The sequence below is a fragment of the Anopheles arabiensis genome, chromosome 3 (genome assembly GCF_016920715.1).
Source record: "Anopheles arabiensis isolate DONGOLA chromosome 3, AaraD3, whole genome shotgun sequence".
Lineage (NCBI taxonomy): Eukaryota > Metazoa > Arthropoda > Insecta > Diptera > Culicidae > Anopheles > Anopheles arabiensis.
Window position 1 is genome coordinate 14510532 of NC_053518.1, and position 14773 is coordinate 14525304.

Here is a 14773-nt window from a genome sequence, read left to right on the forward strand (position 1 = left end):
GGGTGGTGTGCGTTCCACGCGCGAGTTGTGCAATCGAGTTGTGTCCACCGTGTGTGTGTGTGTGATATGCTTTTCCTTTCCAAACACAGTCGCCACTTCTACTGGCTAAAGGTGCCTTCTTCGTCATTCCCTTTAGACCCCAACATAGGTTTGCGCACAGTTTTGCGTCTCCATTTGCGGCTCTAAAATCCGTACCAAAAGATGCTCAAATGAGGCACAAAACAGCGCTCTAATTTAGTGCGTTTGAGTGGGGGGAGAGTGAAGGTGGGGAGTTGGACGAAGGGTGGAAAATGTTATATTTACCGATAGTGTTGTTGCGCGCTTATGCATTTCTAAGGCTTCTCACACTTCCCCCCGGGCCAATCTCTCACCCAAACCTGCTACGGTCAACCTCAACGTTTAGTGATAAAATTAGATAAACAAGGCGAAGGAAGGACTGGGAAGACGAAGATTTCGGATGTATATTGGTCCACTGTTGTTGTGTCTTGGGTGGGAATTGCCCATAGGCCGCTCTAAACATAATTAGTGAAGGAAGGAGAGAGAAAAGGAAGCAAATTCAGCAATTTCTAATGTGAAAAATGTCTTTTTTCTGTTCTGTTTTACTTCTAGCTCTGCCAGCTCGGTAATACTCAACCAGCCACCAGCACAGGAGGCTCTCCATTCCACTTCCGAGGGCAAACTCTGCGCGTGAAAATGTCCCCGCAAGGAATTTGGTCCGAATTTGGTTGAAGCACGGAAGTGAAATTGTTATACGATACGACGTGTGTTTGTCGTTTTTTTATAGAGATTCGCAGATTCGAAAAGTGCATACGAGTGAAAAATAACAAATACAGGAAAAAAGCAAAACGGTAGAATTGAGAAAAAAAGGTTCAATTTTTGCCACCATTTCACACCAGCGAACGCCGTCCCGACGATAGATAAATAGTGCAATAGAAAGAGAGAAAAAGAGAGAGAGAGAGTGTGTGCGGCAGCTGTTTGTGCTCCGAAATAACGAACAGCAGGAGTGTTTTACTTTGCTTCAACTTATTCTTCTTCTTCTTCTTCTTCTTTGGTGTTGTGCTCCAAAAGAGCATCGCCAGTGAAAAAGTGAACTTTTGCATTGCAACCCCCCCACTCCCCATAACCCTCGTGTGTTGTTCTGTTGTCGGGAGGTGTGTGCAGACAAGCGGCAAGCAGAACAACTCCACTCTGCACACACACACACAAACACATACACGGAGTGCTGGGAAAGCAAGGGAGGCAATTTTCCTGCTCAATGCAATACGCGCCTTCGCCGCAGCTAGTACGCAGCATCCAGCAGAGCAGCAGTAAGGAGTGGTGTGTGTATGTATGCTTAAGTGCGTGTGACTTCGATTGTTCAACCTAAAACAACCCCCCTTCGGTGTGAAAAACCGGCGTGCTGGGGGAAAATCATAAGCAAATAAAGTAGAATAAAAGCTCCAAGGGGAAAACCACACCAACCCAAACGAAGGGAAAAGCTTACAAAGGCGAGCTTGGTGGTGGTGTGAATGTGTGTGATGTGGGGTGTGCAAGCAGTGTGTAGGGTGGTGAAGAATTGTCTCGCTCCCATGTGAAAAGCTCTCTTTTTCCCGTCCCCGAGAGCCAGTGCCTATTTTCTCGACGGAGTGCATTTTTTATACTTGCAAAACGAGAAGCGTAACAGTGTTTGGCGGCCCCCGAAGCATATTTGCCCCTCAAGTGCGTCTTTGGTGTGTGTGTCTGCGTGTGTATGGAGATGGATCGCTAACCGAAAATAAAACAACAACAGCAAAAGTGTATCTTGTTTCAGGGAAGTTTTCCACCGCAGCAACTGCCCACGGTGGTCGGTCGCAGTAGGCCTTTTTTTCATTGTTTGTTTTTGCTGTCTGGGCTGGGCAGCGGGAAAAGCGTCGCCGTCGTTCGGAAGGCAACCATGCTGTAGTAGCAACAATAGAGGTGCGCGCACACTTCTGACACACATACACCCACCCACGGCAATACGGGGGTGTGGAAAACAGTGGCAGTTGCGTGCGAGACAGCCGGGTGAAGTGAAAGGAAAAGCGCTGTGTACGCTTCTTTGTTCGTGTGCGTGTTTTTGCGGTGGAAGCGTAAAGCGCAACAATAACATCTGTTGGCGGGAGTGGGAAGTTTACCCCCTTAAGAGCAGAAGTGTCCGAATAGTGTCGTCTACACGCGTGTGTGTTTGTGTGATCGTGCAGTGCGTGGGAGGTACAACAACAGCAACAGCGAGAGGAAAACGCCACCAGACGCCCGTGGTGACGCGTTGCGGAAAATCAGGCTCAACCCATAGTGAGAAAAAGTGAAAATCGCACCAACGATGGCGAATCCGAGGAAGTTTAGCGAAAAGATTGCGCTACACAATCAAAAGCAGGCGGAGGAGACGGCCGAATTCGAGCGGATCATGCGGGAGGTGTTGGACGTGACGTCGAAGGTAGGCGGATCGGGTGAAGGCGGAACTGTATGGGGGGGGGGGGGGGGGATATTTTACAACGGACAAGACTATGCTTTTTTGTTGTTGTTTGTATTAAATTTATTGCAAAACTTATGTTTTCAATCGGAGGTTTTGTTTGCCTGTCGAATACGTTTTTAGGATTTTTCAAACGTTCACCACCACACTGAAGTACACTATAGACGGGGGGGGGGGGGGGGGGGGCGGTGGTATGGAAATGGCTTTAAAAAGTTCGTGTGTATGTGCGTGTGTGTTAGTGTCGATCCATTTTTGAAAGAGTGGTATTGTTTCAATGTTGAGTTCGTGTCAATGGATAAAGCGAACACTTTTGCCAGGTGGCTGATGATAAGGCGGGTGTAAGAACAGGGGTAGGAGAGACTTTTTATCGGGCAGACGGATTACTCTAAATTGCTTGTTACGTTGCCGGTCTTGCTATTGGCTAACAAATGGCACCATTTAATTGTGTCGTGTTGCTTTTTTTTGCTATGAACCTTTGTTTCCCATTAAATTATTGCAGCTAATTATGATTTTATTATTTAGCTGTGGGAAAACCTACAAAAACACTCAATTCATTTGCCATAGGGTAAGCACTAGACGGAAAGTGTTATAAAATCCCATTAATCAATTTAATCGTGATTTTCTTTTATATTTGGCTTAACGATTAACGCGGTCTGTTAGTCTTTGCTGTGAGGAAACGGTCCATATGAAGTTTGAACCCACGACGGGCATGTTGTTAAATTGTGCAAGTTGATGACTTCACCAAGAGCTCGCGCTATCGCGATCGTGAATATGTGATCAGTTTAATTCGTATTGGATTCGTATGCATAGCATTTTTCACTGGTGCATGTGACAAGACAACATTGACAATAGAATATCAATGTACCGATTACATTGGGCTTCATCACAACAATTAGATTAATTATTACGGTGCATGCTTCTTGGTCTGCAAACCTTAGAACATAGACGCCAGGCATTACATGCTACTTTTGTCGCGAAGTTAATAAGCGGGACCATAGACTCTCCCTGCTACCTGCTAGAAAAGCTGAATCTTTATGCTCCTGAACGACGTCTCAGGTCACATGAGTCAAATGATACAAAGCTTCAACAAATACCAACATTTTTTGACTTCAACATTAGTATCAGCGTAAAACCAACTGTCTCTCGTTTCCTCATGGATAGTACTGTACCTAAGTTTGTAGATGAATTAAGGATTTATTATACAAGTAAGTGCCTCGCAAGTCTAAGCAAGATACTAAATGACAAATTAATAAACAAGACAACATTGTGTTTAGCATATTACATTTCAGAATTGATTGTTTTGTGTTGTTTTCCACACATGCAAATGATTTTTGAATATCATTTCTAGCAAAAGGAATTTAAATTTAATCTGAACAATTTATTACAGGGTTTTCCAAATGACTTCTGAATGTGCACATCATTATTAACCCCCCTCCAAAATGTTTTTCAACAGCTGTCACACATTGTATTGGCATCAGAGTAAAAGTTCAGTTCTTACAGATGTCTTTCAACACATCACAAAGAACTACCAAACTCAAGTTGTTAACAGTGAAAATTGACTCAGAAAACCCTGTAATTAAAGCCTAGAAGGACGGTCGTGTGGTACAGGCGTCGACTAGCACGATGATTCAATAACATGCTCGTCATGGTAGGATCTCATACGTAGTGCTGACTATCCTCCCTAAAAGGGGGGTGGTAATCCATATGTCACTGAAAGCCTAGCCCAGTGGTGCCTACAGGCAGTCCTTGATCGGCTACGGATGTTGTTCCAAAGAAAAAGAAGAACAAAAATTGGGAACTGAGAAGTTCATAAGGTTGAAAAAGTAAAATATACACGAAAAACAAATAAAATAAACAACTGGGAATAAAGCATAAATCAAATGATCGATTAAAATCATTCCAGTTGTTCTTTACACATTGTTGCACCAGCTAATGTTGGTTTTTGCATATCGGATGTAATTGGTATAGATGACATAGCTCCGATTGAACGGTATGACCAGTGTTGCGAACGGTGATAGTCGTCGACATAAAATTTTACAAAATGATACTTTTTGAAGCATCGCATTCTAGATACACGCATTCATTCGACAATCTCGGAAAAAAATATCATTTGACACGATGATATTTTTTCTTCTACAATCATTTGACTTTTTGATTTTGCCGTACCTCAAGTGAACTAGATCTTCATCGAAAATGGGTCCTTTTTTCGTGTTTTCGCGTGAATTTCTATACTCCTGTAAGAGAACACCATTTTCCTGGTTCACTGAGTGAAAATATCAAGTAGTCTAATGGCTTAGTATCGGTAAATGCACGATTAAGCAGTTCTGGATTCTCACTGAAAAATGTCAAATGACATTCATTCTACATTTTTTGCAATCATGTCATCGCAAAAGCATTGATTGTTAATGCACAAATGATTGTCGCTTTTGGAAAGTCGTGTCATGGTAACCATGAATATCATGATCAAAAAATGATTTTGACACCCGCTTACTGCGAATATCATAAAAAAATGTCGACAATTAACAACACTGGGTATGACACGGTACGTCAATTTTCCAGTTCGATTTGCGGATAATCTGTTACGCGTTTTGTTGTGCATCCACTCAAACTTGATTAAAGATCTTTCCACTGTTGGCAATTCCTTTTTTTAAAGCCATTTTATGTATAAAGTAGTTCGAGTCATTTTTTTGCAGATCCTAGTTTTTTACCTAGTTATAAAAAATCTCAGTTCTCAATTTGAAGAAAAAGTATTTGCTCTGATGTTCAGAATGTACAGAGACTTTTCCATCGATCTATCGTTGGTGCCAAGGGACACCGATCAGCTTTGATCTGTTGTTTTGCTTTTCTAATGAAGTTCTGTTTTGTCTTCCTCGTTAGGTTTTTGTTTTGTTCACTTAATCGAAACCAAAGCCGCAAACACAAACACATTATCCGCTAAAACCAATGCGTGGTGGCGAAAATTAGGCGATGTTTGTAGACATTGTTGCTACTCCAAAATCGGCCAACGAAAAAAACCAACAATGCACTAACAGTTTCAACGCTTTGCAACGCTCCAACCGTTTGCCGAGCTACAATTAACGATGCTAAAGTATGCGAACGTCATCGGATAATCGTACGGGGAGGCATTAATTACCACAGTCGATAGATTGTCGACCGATGCGATCGAGGTGGTAGAACCTCCACTGGTCGATTAATAAAGGTGTTGTGAGTTGTGGCCCGACCAGCAGTGTTAGTGTGGGGTATTTAATTTTCATTTGATGTTTGTATTGTACCAATTTAAATTGGATTTTAAATGCACGGTTGCAGGTTTACGGCAAACGATTCCCGAATTCGGAGCACAGTTTGGTGCAGTGGTGTACTAAGCTACTACTATACCACTAAAGGTAGCGCCATCTGGCGGCATTACCCTTTACGACAACTTTACGAAGGCGAGGGGTACAATTATGAATGAAGATTCATATCTGCTGTGTTTAGTATTGCCTGCTGTTAAATTCATTTTCGAACGGGCAAATTCTTCCTCTTCCTTCCCTAGCCCTCCCCGTTCGACAAGTGCCAGTAGAGACGGATGGGGCGGGTTTTGCAGCAGCAGCAGCAGCGAGGGTTATTATTGAGTTGGTTTTATTAACCTCCGTTACCGGATTGTAACTCGTTTTCTTGCTAAACACACAGACACAAACTCGGTCCGGGATTAGGAACCAGGTTGGTATGCATTAGAACGGGGGAAGCTGCAACACGGTGGGAGGAGGGGACACACGGCGCTATGTGTGCTCACACGGTTCGTGCCTGTCGGTATTTATAAATAACGTGTTTTGTAGCAGCAACAGGCACAGGCCGCGCGCACACAGTCAGTAGTCCCCCATGGTGGCGTTCGGTTCTCTCACGCTCCTCCTCTCCACTACCAAAGAAATGCTGGGGCAACAACGGCTAAGAAGATTGCTCATTGCAATCTTGGCTGCTGATCTCTGCTACCTGTAGTTGTGTGTGCACGCTCGTGCCTGATCTCCCTGATAGACACACCTGTACTTGCCCAGAGGAGGTGGGTGGAGATGCACAGCTATTTCGAAAGGAAAAGTAGCACCATTCTCAGGTTCGGGGGGGGGGGGGGGGGGGAGGTGGGTTTGTATGTTGGTTTGACAAATGGAGTAGGGGTGGAAAGAAAATATGAACCACGAGAACCATTGAACTGTCTGTGTCTCCGTGTATGCGCTCTCGTGTTTTACAGGATTTTCCAGGGGTTCTCGCATAGTTGTGAGACACTTCCTTGACTCTTTCTTATGGGAAGTGAGCTTCATATGGTGGAAATTGGACTCTATCGCACCCTTTTTGAACAGGCTCCTTCGAAATTCCTATTGGATTTGTCCAACAAGGGTGCTATAGAGTCCAATTCCCATTACATTAGGTTCATTTCACGTTAGAAAGAGTTCAATAAGTGTCCTATGGCTCAATAAGGCTATGAGAACTCGAGGAAAACCCTGTATAAGGGTCCATGTAGTCCCAACTTGAATGTCAGCCGAATGTTGGGACTGTGTCAGTCGAACAGTGTGGATAGCGCTCGGCGCTCTTGGATGCCTTGCTGTAGTAGGTAAGACTGTCTGTGTGTAGGGTTGTTATTTGCATACGAGTTGCTTGCCCGCTGGTGCTGTTCCTGTGCTGTGCAAACAACACTACACACGGTACTCGCTCGCACAAAATCCCAAACCATGCCGCGCCGTGCCAAATCGGACTCAGGGCGCGTACTACTTCTTCTACCAACTCATACACACACACACTGTCTCAAACACGAGCAGCTGCTTGGTTTTGGCTGCCGGCCCGTGTAGTAAGAGGCAAATACGTTCTATTTGTACAGTGGGTATGTTCGGAGCGGGAACCACGACGCGATGATGATAATGTTGCCGGCGACGGCGGGCCGCTTTGAGCGACCTGAGTACCACCAGCATCACCACTACAGACAGCGACGGAGGCCACGATAGGGGCGTCAAAAGGCTGCAAGCGTAACTCACCGCCCCCCCCCCCTGTATCCCCTGTAAGCCGCCAGCAGCTCCTTGCTTTTGTGTTCCATTCGCCTTCAAATGTCAATTCAATCGCGTTTGTGATACACTGCCCTCCGGCCTCCAATTGCTGCGCGCGTTTCGATTATGAGACGATGGTTGGTGGGGGGTGAGGGGTTGTTGGGTTGATCTCTCGCGTGGAAGGGGTCCAGTTCGCACAGCACCAGGAATATGATGGGTGTGTGATAAGAAGGTAGCTGGCGATGGCGAAGGGTGTTAAACCTCCCCCGGGAATTTAAGGGAGGATGAGAACCGAACACACACTCTACTCTCCGTGTGCTTTTCTGTCGTGCCCTGGCGGTGGTACAAATGGTTTGATAAGCTGCCGATTGAAACCAACACACTGGTGTACACACACACTTACACACACTGATGACGGTATATATTGCTGTCGTTCGTGATCGTGTTGTTGTTGCTCTGGCGCTTTTGCGTTTGCGCGTGTTGTTTACGTTTACGCGGTAAGGCACGCCAGCGAATGTAGTAGAGTGGGAGGTGTGGGAGCAGACACGAGAGAGGAATGGTGTAAAATGCATCACCCAAGACAGGGGGGTGTTGCAATGCTTTGGAGCACTGTACATGACGATTCAGTCTTACAAATGGAGAAATGTATTTTTATGAATTGATTTGATTTTGTTGGTATTTCAATAATGCATTTTCTGCACTTATAGTTAATCATTTAACAACAGTTAAATCTGTTCATAGAAACAGGACATGGCTCTCTGTGTCTGTCTGTTTTATCTCTGTCTAATTTGAAAACTACAAATATAGCATCAAACACTATATCGACGTGTGCTGTTGAATATTATAACTGTTGATAGCTGCCCTAGTACAATATATTTTTTCTATGCTTAGTACTAATAACGCATTGCTCAAACATTTCCATAATAGCTCAAAAAACGTGGACGTTGAAAGTTAATTTCGGAATGGATTTCAACTCATGATGACGTCGATGTTGTTGGCAGTGTATCTATTATTTATTTGTTTGTCAATAGATTTGCTATTTATCAATAGATTTGTCTTGCAATTTTGAGGCTGAGACAAACTGGGTACTTAATAGCTCTTACACCTAATCCCAAAATTATTCCCTTTAACATCTGTCCTAGTCCATGGGCGCCAAAATTGAAGATTAACAAAATAATCTCCTTAAATGTGTTGGTTGTTACATTAAAATTAAAGTAATTAGACCATGTATTGCATTGTCTTGTCATAGATAGTAATGGCTCGTTGTAACTATGTAAGGTAGGCCTTTTCTAATCAACAAGCAAGGTTCGAGTGCGACGTCTAATTCGTTTTTTAGGTATTTTAGCAACAAATACATATTGGTTTACCTTAAAACGGTGTTGGAGTGTCGGTAGGCCAAGCAGAAGGCAACGCGAGCGATAATTTGGCATGGTTGTAAGTCCTCTAAATTGGTCGCATTTGAAAGCAAGTCTTGTAAACTTTCGTTGTATTTTGCTTCTATTATGTTAATCGTTGTAGTGCAGTTGGGGAACCATAACACCACATGAGTGCAGTCCACCACATGAGCGCCCAAGACAAGTAAACAACGACTTAAGACATAAGACCCCACTACGGAATTGTCGAAAGATAAATCCTAGTATCGCATAAGCCTTGCTAACAGAGGGCCCCTTTCCCTTTTAAGATCGTAGGCTAAAATTTCAGCCTGTCAGCTGTTTGCATTGTGTAGCAGTTTTCGAGCAGCTATCAAAGTGGGTATAGTATACAGTAGGGCTTATCCCAAGGTGTATGTATTTAGAAGGCTGATTTTTATCACTTATGCTTCTAAAGATTTTAACAATGTTTTGTTTATTCGTCAATTTATCAGAAAGCCTGTTTGAAAAAAAAATGCAACCCGTACTGTCAAAAAGTGATGTTTAAATTTGGTGATAAAAATAGGCTATGAGACCACCCGATCTACATACACTTTGTTTCTAGATTCCATCACCTAATTTCTTTGGGATAAATGCAAAGTGGATTTATTATACAGGTGGGCTTATCCCGAACAAATTGACAGCCGTACTGTAGAAAAATGAAAACGAAATGACAGGAGGGGATTCGATCATTTGTTGATGTATGCGTGTGAATTCCTATGGCTATTTTGGATGATGTGTCGTAGTGTGGGTGAAAAACTACGTATCACAATCGAATCTTCCTTCCTGTCATTCGTTCGTCCAATATATATATATATAGCCTTCCCGCCAAACCTATAAGCCCACCTAGTCTCTATACCCACTTTGGATAAATGAAAACACGACTTTGTTTTGACATTTTTTCGAGCAGGTACTCGAATCTAATTCTAGCTTTGAGGCAGAAATAATCTCGGCTGCAAATCGTAGGCTAGTTTTGTGTGTGGTTTTGTATGGAGTGTTGACATGATTTCAGCCGAGAACTGTCAAACTCCATGTAAAAAAGCTGGCTAGTATCGTAAAAGGCCCAAGTGTTGTCAATATGTGAACGGAAATTCAAACTATTGTTTAGTGTAACACTTAGATCTCAAACTGCCTTATTGATTATAAAGATTATTTTTTGATTATTTCATCAATTTCACCATTTTCATAGCTCTCCACATTAATTATATTCATGATTACATGCCAAACAATCATGATTATGATCCCTCTTGCTACCAATTTGCTTGAGTGTGTCAGTGTCTTCCGTTTACGTTTAAAATAAAACTGCGTCTTACAGAATAGTTCTGTAAAATCTTTTGCTGCAACGATTGCCACAGAGAGTGAGGAGTGGCACCACACAAAAACCCCTTTTCCAAAGTGTTTCAAAATGCAAATAAATAAAAAACACAAGAAGCACAAACATTTTGCCGTTCTACTCGCCAGTACCACCCTGCACTACATCAGCTACCGCTTGCCAAAACTACAAACCGGTTTGCACACCGTAGTACCGTAGGAATATGGCGCAGGTTGAACTCATTATGCGTGCTTGTTTTTCGGTCGAGTTTGGGACGCCGCACGCCCATCATCACCCCGCGGCCAGCAGCAGCAGCAGCCTCATTTGGAAGCTAATAGTCCGGTGGTGGCGGTTTGTGTGGCGTCTCGAGTCTTTTGAGTGCGAATCGCTGCGGTAGAAATGGAAGCAAACGTCGCGATAGTTCCCGCCCCGCTCCCGAGCTGAGCCCGAGGGCAATTTGACATGACACGGTGCCAAATAAAATGGCCAAAAGTCTTCCCCCCCACCCTCCCAGTCCATCATTACCACACGGTTGTGACCCGGTTGGGGGTCGCACTACCGCTAGTGGCGAGCGATTAAATAGTGTGTGCAAATATTGTTCTACTCATTTGCTTACATGTGTGCCACCCCGTGTGTGGTGGTTCTCTCGGTACACAGGGGAGAGGTGGAGTGGAGATTCGTGATTTTGTGGCAGGCAGACTAAAAATAGAAGAAGGTGTAATGTTGACGGAACTTAAACTGGTCACAGGCAAACCGGTCTTTCACTTATTTTATGACAGTGGCTCGTACATACCCGTCAAAATCTTGTTTTATCACTCGGTATTGTACTTTTTTTGTATTATATTGTGATATTTTTATCCTTTATGTTTTCAAATGTCACAAACTACATTTCAACGGCTTTCTTTTATAGAAAAAAGTGAGCAAATGTATCCATCAACGCCATGCGCCATATTGCATACATTCAGGCTGCAGTAATGCATCTTGTAGCAGGCGATTCAGTAATGTTCGTACGCCTTAGTTTTAATTAGTGTTGGGTAAAGTTGGCATAAATCCGGAGTAGACTCCGATCCGACTCCGATAAATTCGGAATCGACTCCAGAAGGTAGGTCCGCCCTGCATCATCCGGAGTCGTTCGGAATCGCCTGGAATCGCCCGGAGTCGTCCGGAGCCGTCCGGAGTCGTCCGGAGTCGTCCGGAGCCCTCCGGAGTCGTTCGGAGTCGTTCGGAGTCGTTCGGAGTCGGAGTCGTTCGGAGTCGTTCGGAGTCGTCTCATTTGGTCTCATTTTCCGAACGACTCCGACTCCGAACGACTCCGACGACTCCGACGACTCCGGTCGACACCGAACGACACCGGACGACTCCGGACGACTCCGGACGACTCCGGACGACTCCGGACGACTCCGACTCCGAACGACTCCGACGACTCCGACGACTCCGGACGACTCCGGTCGACTCCGGTCGACTCCGAACGACTCCGAACTACTCCGGACGACTCCGAACGACTCCGGGCGACTCCGACTCCAGGCGACTCCGACTCCAGGCGACTCCGACTCCGGGCGGATCTAGTGGTTCCATTTTGCCGGAGTTGGAATCGGACTAACAATAGTTGGAGTCGGATCGGAGTCCTCCAGCTCCAGAGAGCACATCACTAGTTTTAATGTAATTTAAATTAATCGATATCAAAGCGGGCGTTTGAACAACACCTTAGAATAAAGTGATTCCCCTCATTAACGCTCCCAACCATATTATACATTCAACGTATTTCACCTTGAATAATTTAAAACATGCATGTGGGTTGGCAAACATATTCAACATTTGTGCCCAGACATTATATTGCCGATGTCTGCCACATGCCGCCGTTCGTTTGCATAATGTTTGTGCATTTCGCGTTAACGAGCATCAAGATTTAGAGCTTTTGCTGCACAACCCATCACACACACACACGCAAGTGGTCCAAAATCAAAACCAAGTGGTCTCCACTGCTTGGTTACTGCGTACGCTTCAGGTATGGGGAGTTCTGGAGGAGTCGGAGGGTTTCAGGTCAGGTGCATATAATTTTAATAATTTATGACCTTCCTCCTTCGTGCGCGAATGCAATGCTTCTCTTCACTCCAACTACTCAATTCCAATCCATCACACCTACACCCACCCACCCACCCATGGGTCTTGTCCGTGTCCAGCCTGCGCTGGGTACCAACATCGGTGGAGTCGCACGCGGTATGACTCACGCGGCTAGCCCACTCTCTTTCTAGGTAGACTGGCCACACAACGATCCGACTCTATCAATTGTGCGGATGAGATTTTGCCTGTACGGTAGAGGACGGAGGGTGGTTGGATTTCCTTCCTTTTGTGCATTTAAAAAATCATTTACTTTATAGATGCGCAATTGGGTTCATGTGTGTGCATTCCATTTTTTCCCCTTCTTCCATTTATGTCCCCGCCTCAAAAACGTGCTGCTGCTTGCATGGTTCTACGGCCTAGTAGCCTTAGCCCTTTATGGTCGCTTTCCGATGGGGGGCCTATTGGGTTGTAATAATATCGCATTGCGCTTATCGTGGCACTCTGCTGTCGCAACTGACCGACCGTGGTAATGGAGGAATGGTGGTGGTGGGGGTACGTGTTTGAGTCTTTCGGAGCGGAAGTCGTAGCATTTCGCGAGAATTGCCATCGTGCATACGAAATTCTTCGTGCTTCCGTTGCTTCCCCCTTACTTAGCTGCTGTTTCCGTGAATTGTTGATCCAGCCCTTTCGGTTGGAATTTATTGGCTTTATGATGCGCTGTTCAGGTAGACCGTTCTTAATTTGGCTTCGCCACCGTTCGTAGCATCAGCTGGTTTCCGAGCGATAATTGCGGGGTGCATGCTCTAGTCCCTGGGGGAAGGTTCTGGAAACGAAACCAATGGAAAAAATAGCGTCTCATTTTTGTTGGTTACATTCTTTTTTGGGGTTTCTTCTATGGCGTCCTATCACCGTGCGGGCACGACTTCTATGGCATTTGGCGCTTCCAATAGTAATCGTGTTGTAATGTGGTCGGTCGTGTTTGTATTCCGACGCTTGGGACTCTTGGCTGGTACTTTCTTATCAATCGCTAAAACTCTGAGAGCTTATCGCTTGAGACGCGGTGATCCCGGGTAATAAAAAGGGAATGTAAGGGGTGTCTTAGCAGTTGTTTGACAGTGGAGGAGAATCAACACCACCAGTATATTTCCAAAACACACACACACACACTTGCGCCAACGTGTGGTAGAAATCTGTCGGCGAAAATGTGCTTTAGCGCCACCGTCGTAACCTTGGCCTGATGCTGCCTGCTTTTGACGTATGTGTGTGTGTTCCATATGTTCCAAGAATAGTGTGTGTTTTGAGTTGCACGTTTCACGAACCGCGCATTACAGAAATAATCGCGTGAAAAAGCAAGTGGGGAGCACATTTTCCATTCACAAAAATGAAGGAATTGTGTGTGATGGGGCCCAACCATTTCATTCATCATTCATCGAAAGGGAAGGTGGTAAGGGAATGGGTGGAAGTGACACTACTATTGTCATGGAAGAAATCACTGTCACTGTTGCATCAAAAACTGTGTAGGAAAATTCCATCTCCCTTTCTAATCTTGTCATTTAGGAAAGACGTCACAAGGCGATACGGTTTTACATTGGATTCTTTTCCTTGGAGCACGATAAATGATCGCTGTTGCTGACGTACACCGGAGCTTCTGCCTCTTGTGGGGTGTTTCTGTCATGCATATTTCGCTAGTTATCTGTTACGCAGGGGACCATTGACGAATAATCAGCTGTGTCAACGGATATACGGCATCAGTCGTACGGATCGGACAAATGTTTGATAAGAACTGGAATTTATAATAATTCCACCCCATTGGCACCACCGAAGTTAAAAATAGAAAAAAGGGTAGTCTTCATTCTGAAAATCCAACATACTCGTGGAAAACTATGTATTTCCTTAAACGTGGATAGAGATTTACGACAATGATCGCCAAGGGATTAACAACAATGAAAAGACTCATTAAAACTTGAAAAAAAGCGAGTATTATATTAGCCAGAAATTCCTTATATTAGAATTAGCTTTGGATATTCGCATTATAATGTCCTGGGATGCATATAATTACTCTGAGTCTGAAGCAATTTCTAATTTAGCCCTGTAACAGTCCATATGGGAATTGACTAGTGATGGGTGAAGTTGGCAAAACTCTGGTGTAGACTCCGATCCGACTCCGATAATTTCGGAACCGACTCCGGAAGGTAGATCCGTCCAACCCGTAGTCGTTCGGAATCGTCTGAAGCCGTCCGGAATCGCCCCGAGTCGTCCGGTGTCGAACGGAGTTGTCCGGAAACGTTCGGAGTTGTCCGGAAACGTTCGGAGTTGTCCGTAGTTGCCCGGTGTCGTCCGTAGTCGCCCGGTGTCGCCTGGAATCGCCCGGAGATAGAGTCGTTCGGAGTCGTCTGGAGTCCTCTGAAGTCATCCGGAATCGCCCGGAGTCGTCCGGAATTGCCCGGAGTCTTTTGGAATTTTCTGCGGTCGTCCGGAGTCGTCCGGAGTCGCCCAGAGTCGTCCGGAGTCGTCC

At 44.8% G+C, this 14773-nt stretch overlaps 1 protein-coding gene across 9 annotated transcripts in view; it reads left to right on the forward strand.

The window, feature by feature from the left end:
- LOC120899841 (uncharacterized protein DDB_G0283357-like) overlaps positions 1-14773 on the forward strand; it is a 43242-nt gene that overhangs the window by 2182 nt on the left and 26287 nt on the right. For 8 of the 9 annotated variants that reach the window (XM_040306108.1, XM_040306113.1, XM_040306115.1 and 5 more), the window contains exon 2: positions 610-2431. In XM_040306108.1, the coding sequence (XP_040162042.1) occupies positions 2318-2431 (114 nt within the window). In that variant the 5' untranslated portion in view covers positions 610-2317. Of the gene's footprint in view, positions 1-240; positions 265-609; positions 2432-14773 lie in introns of those variants that run through there. The other variant, XM_040306112.1, reaches the window with a different exon arrangement.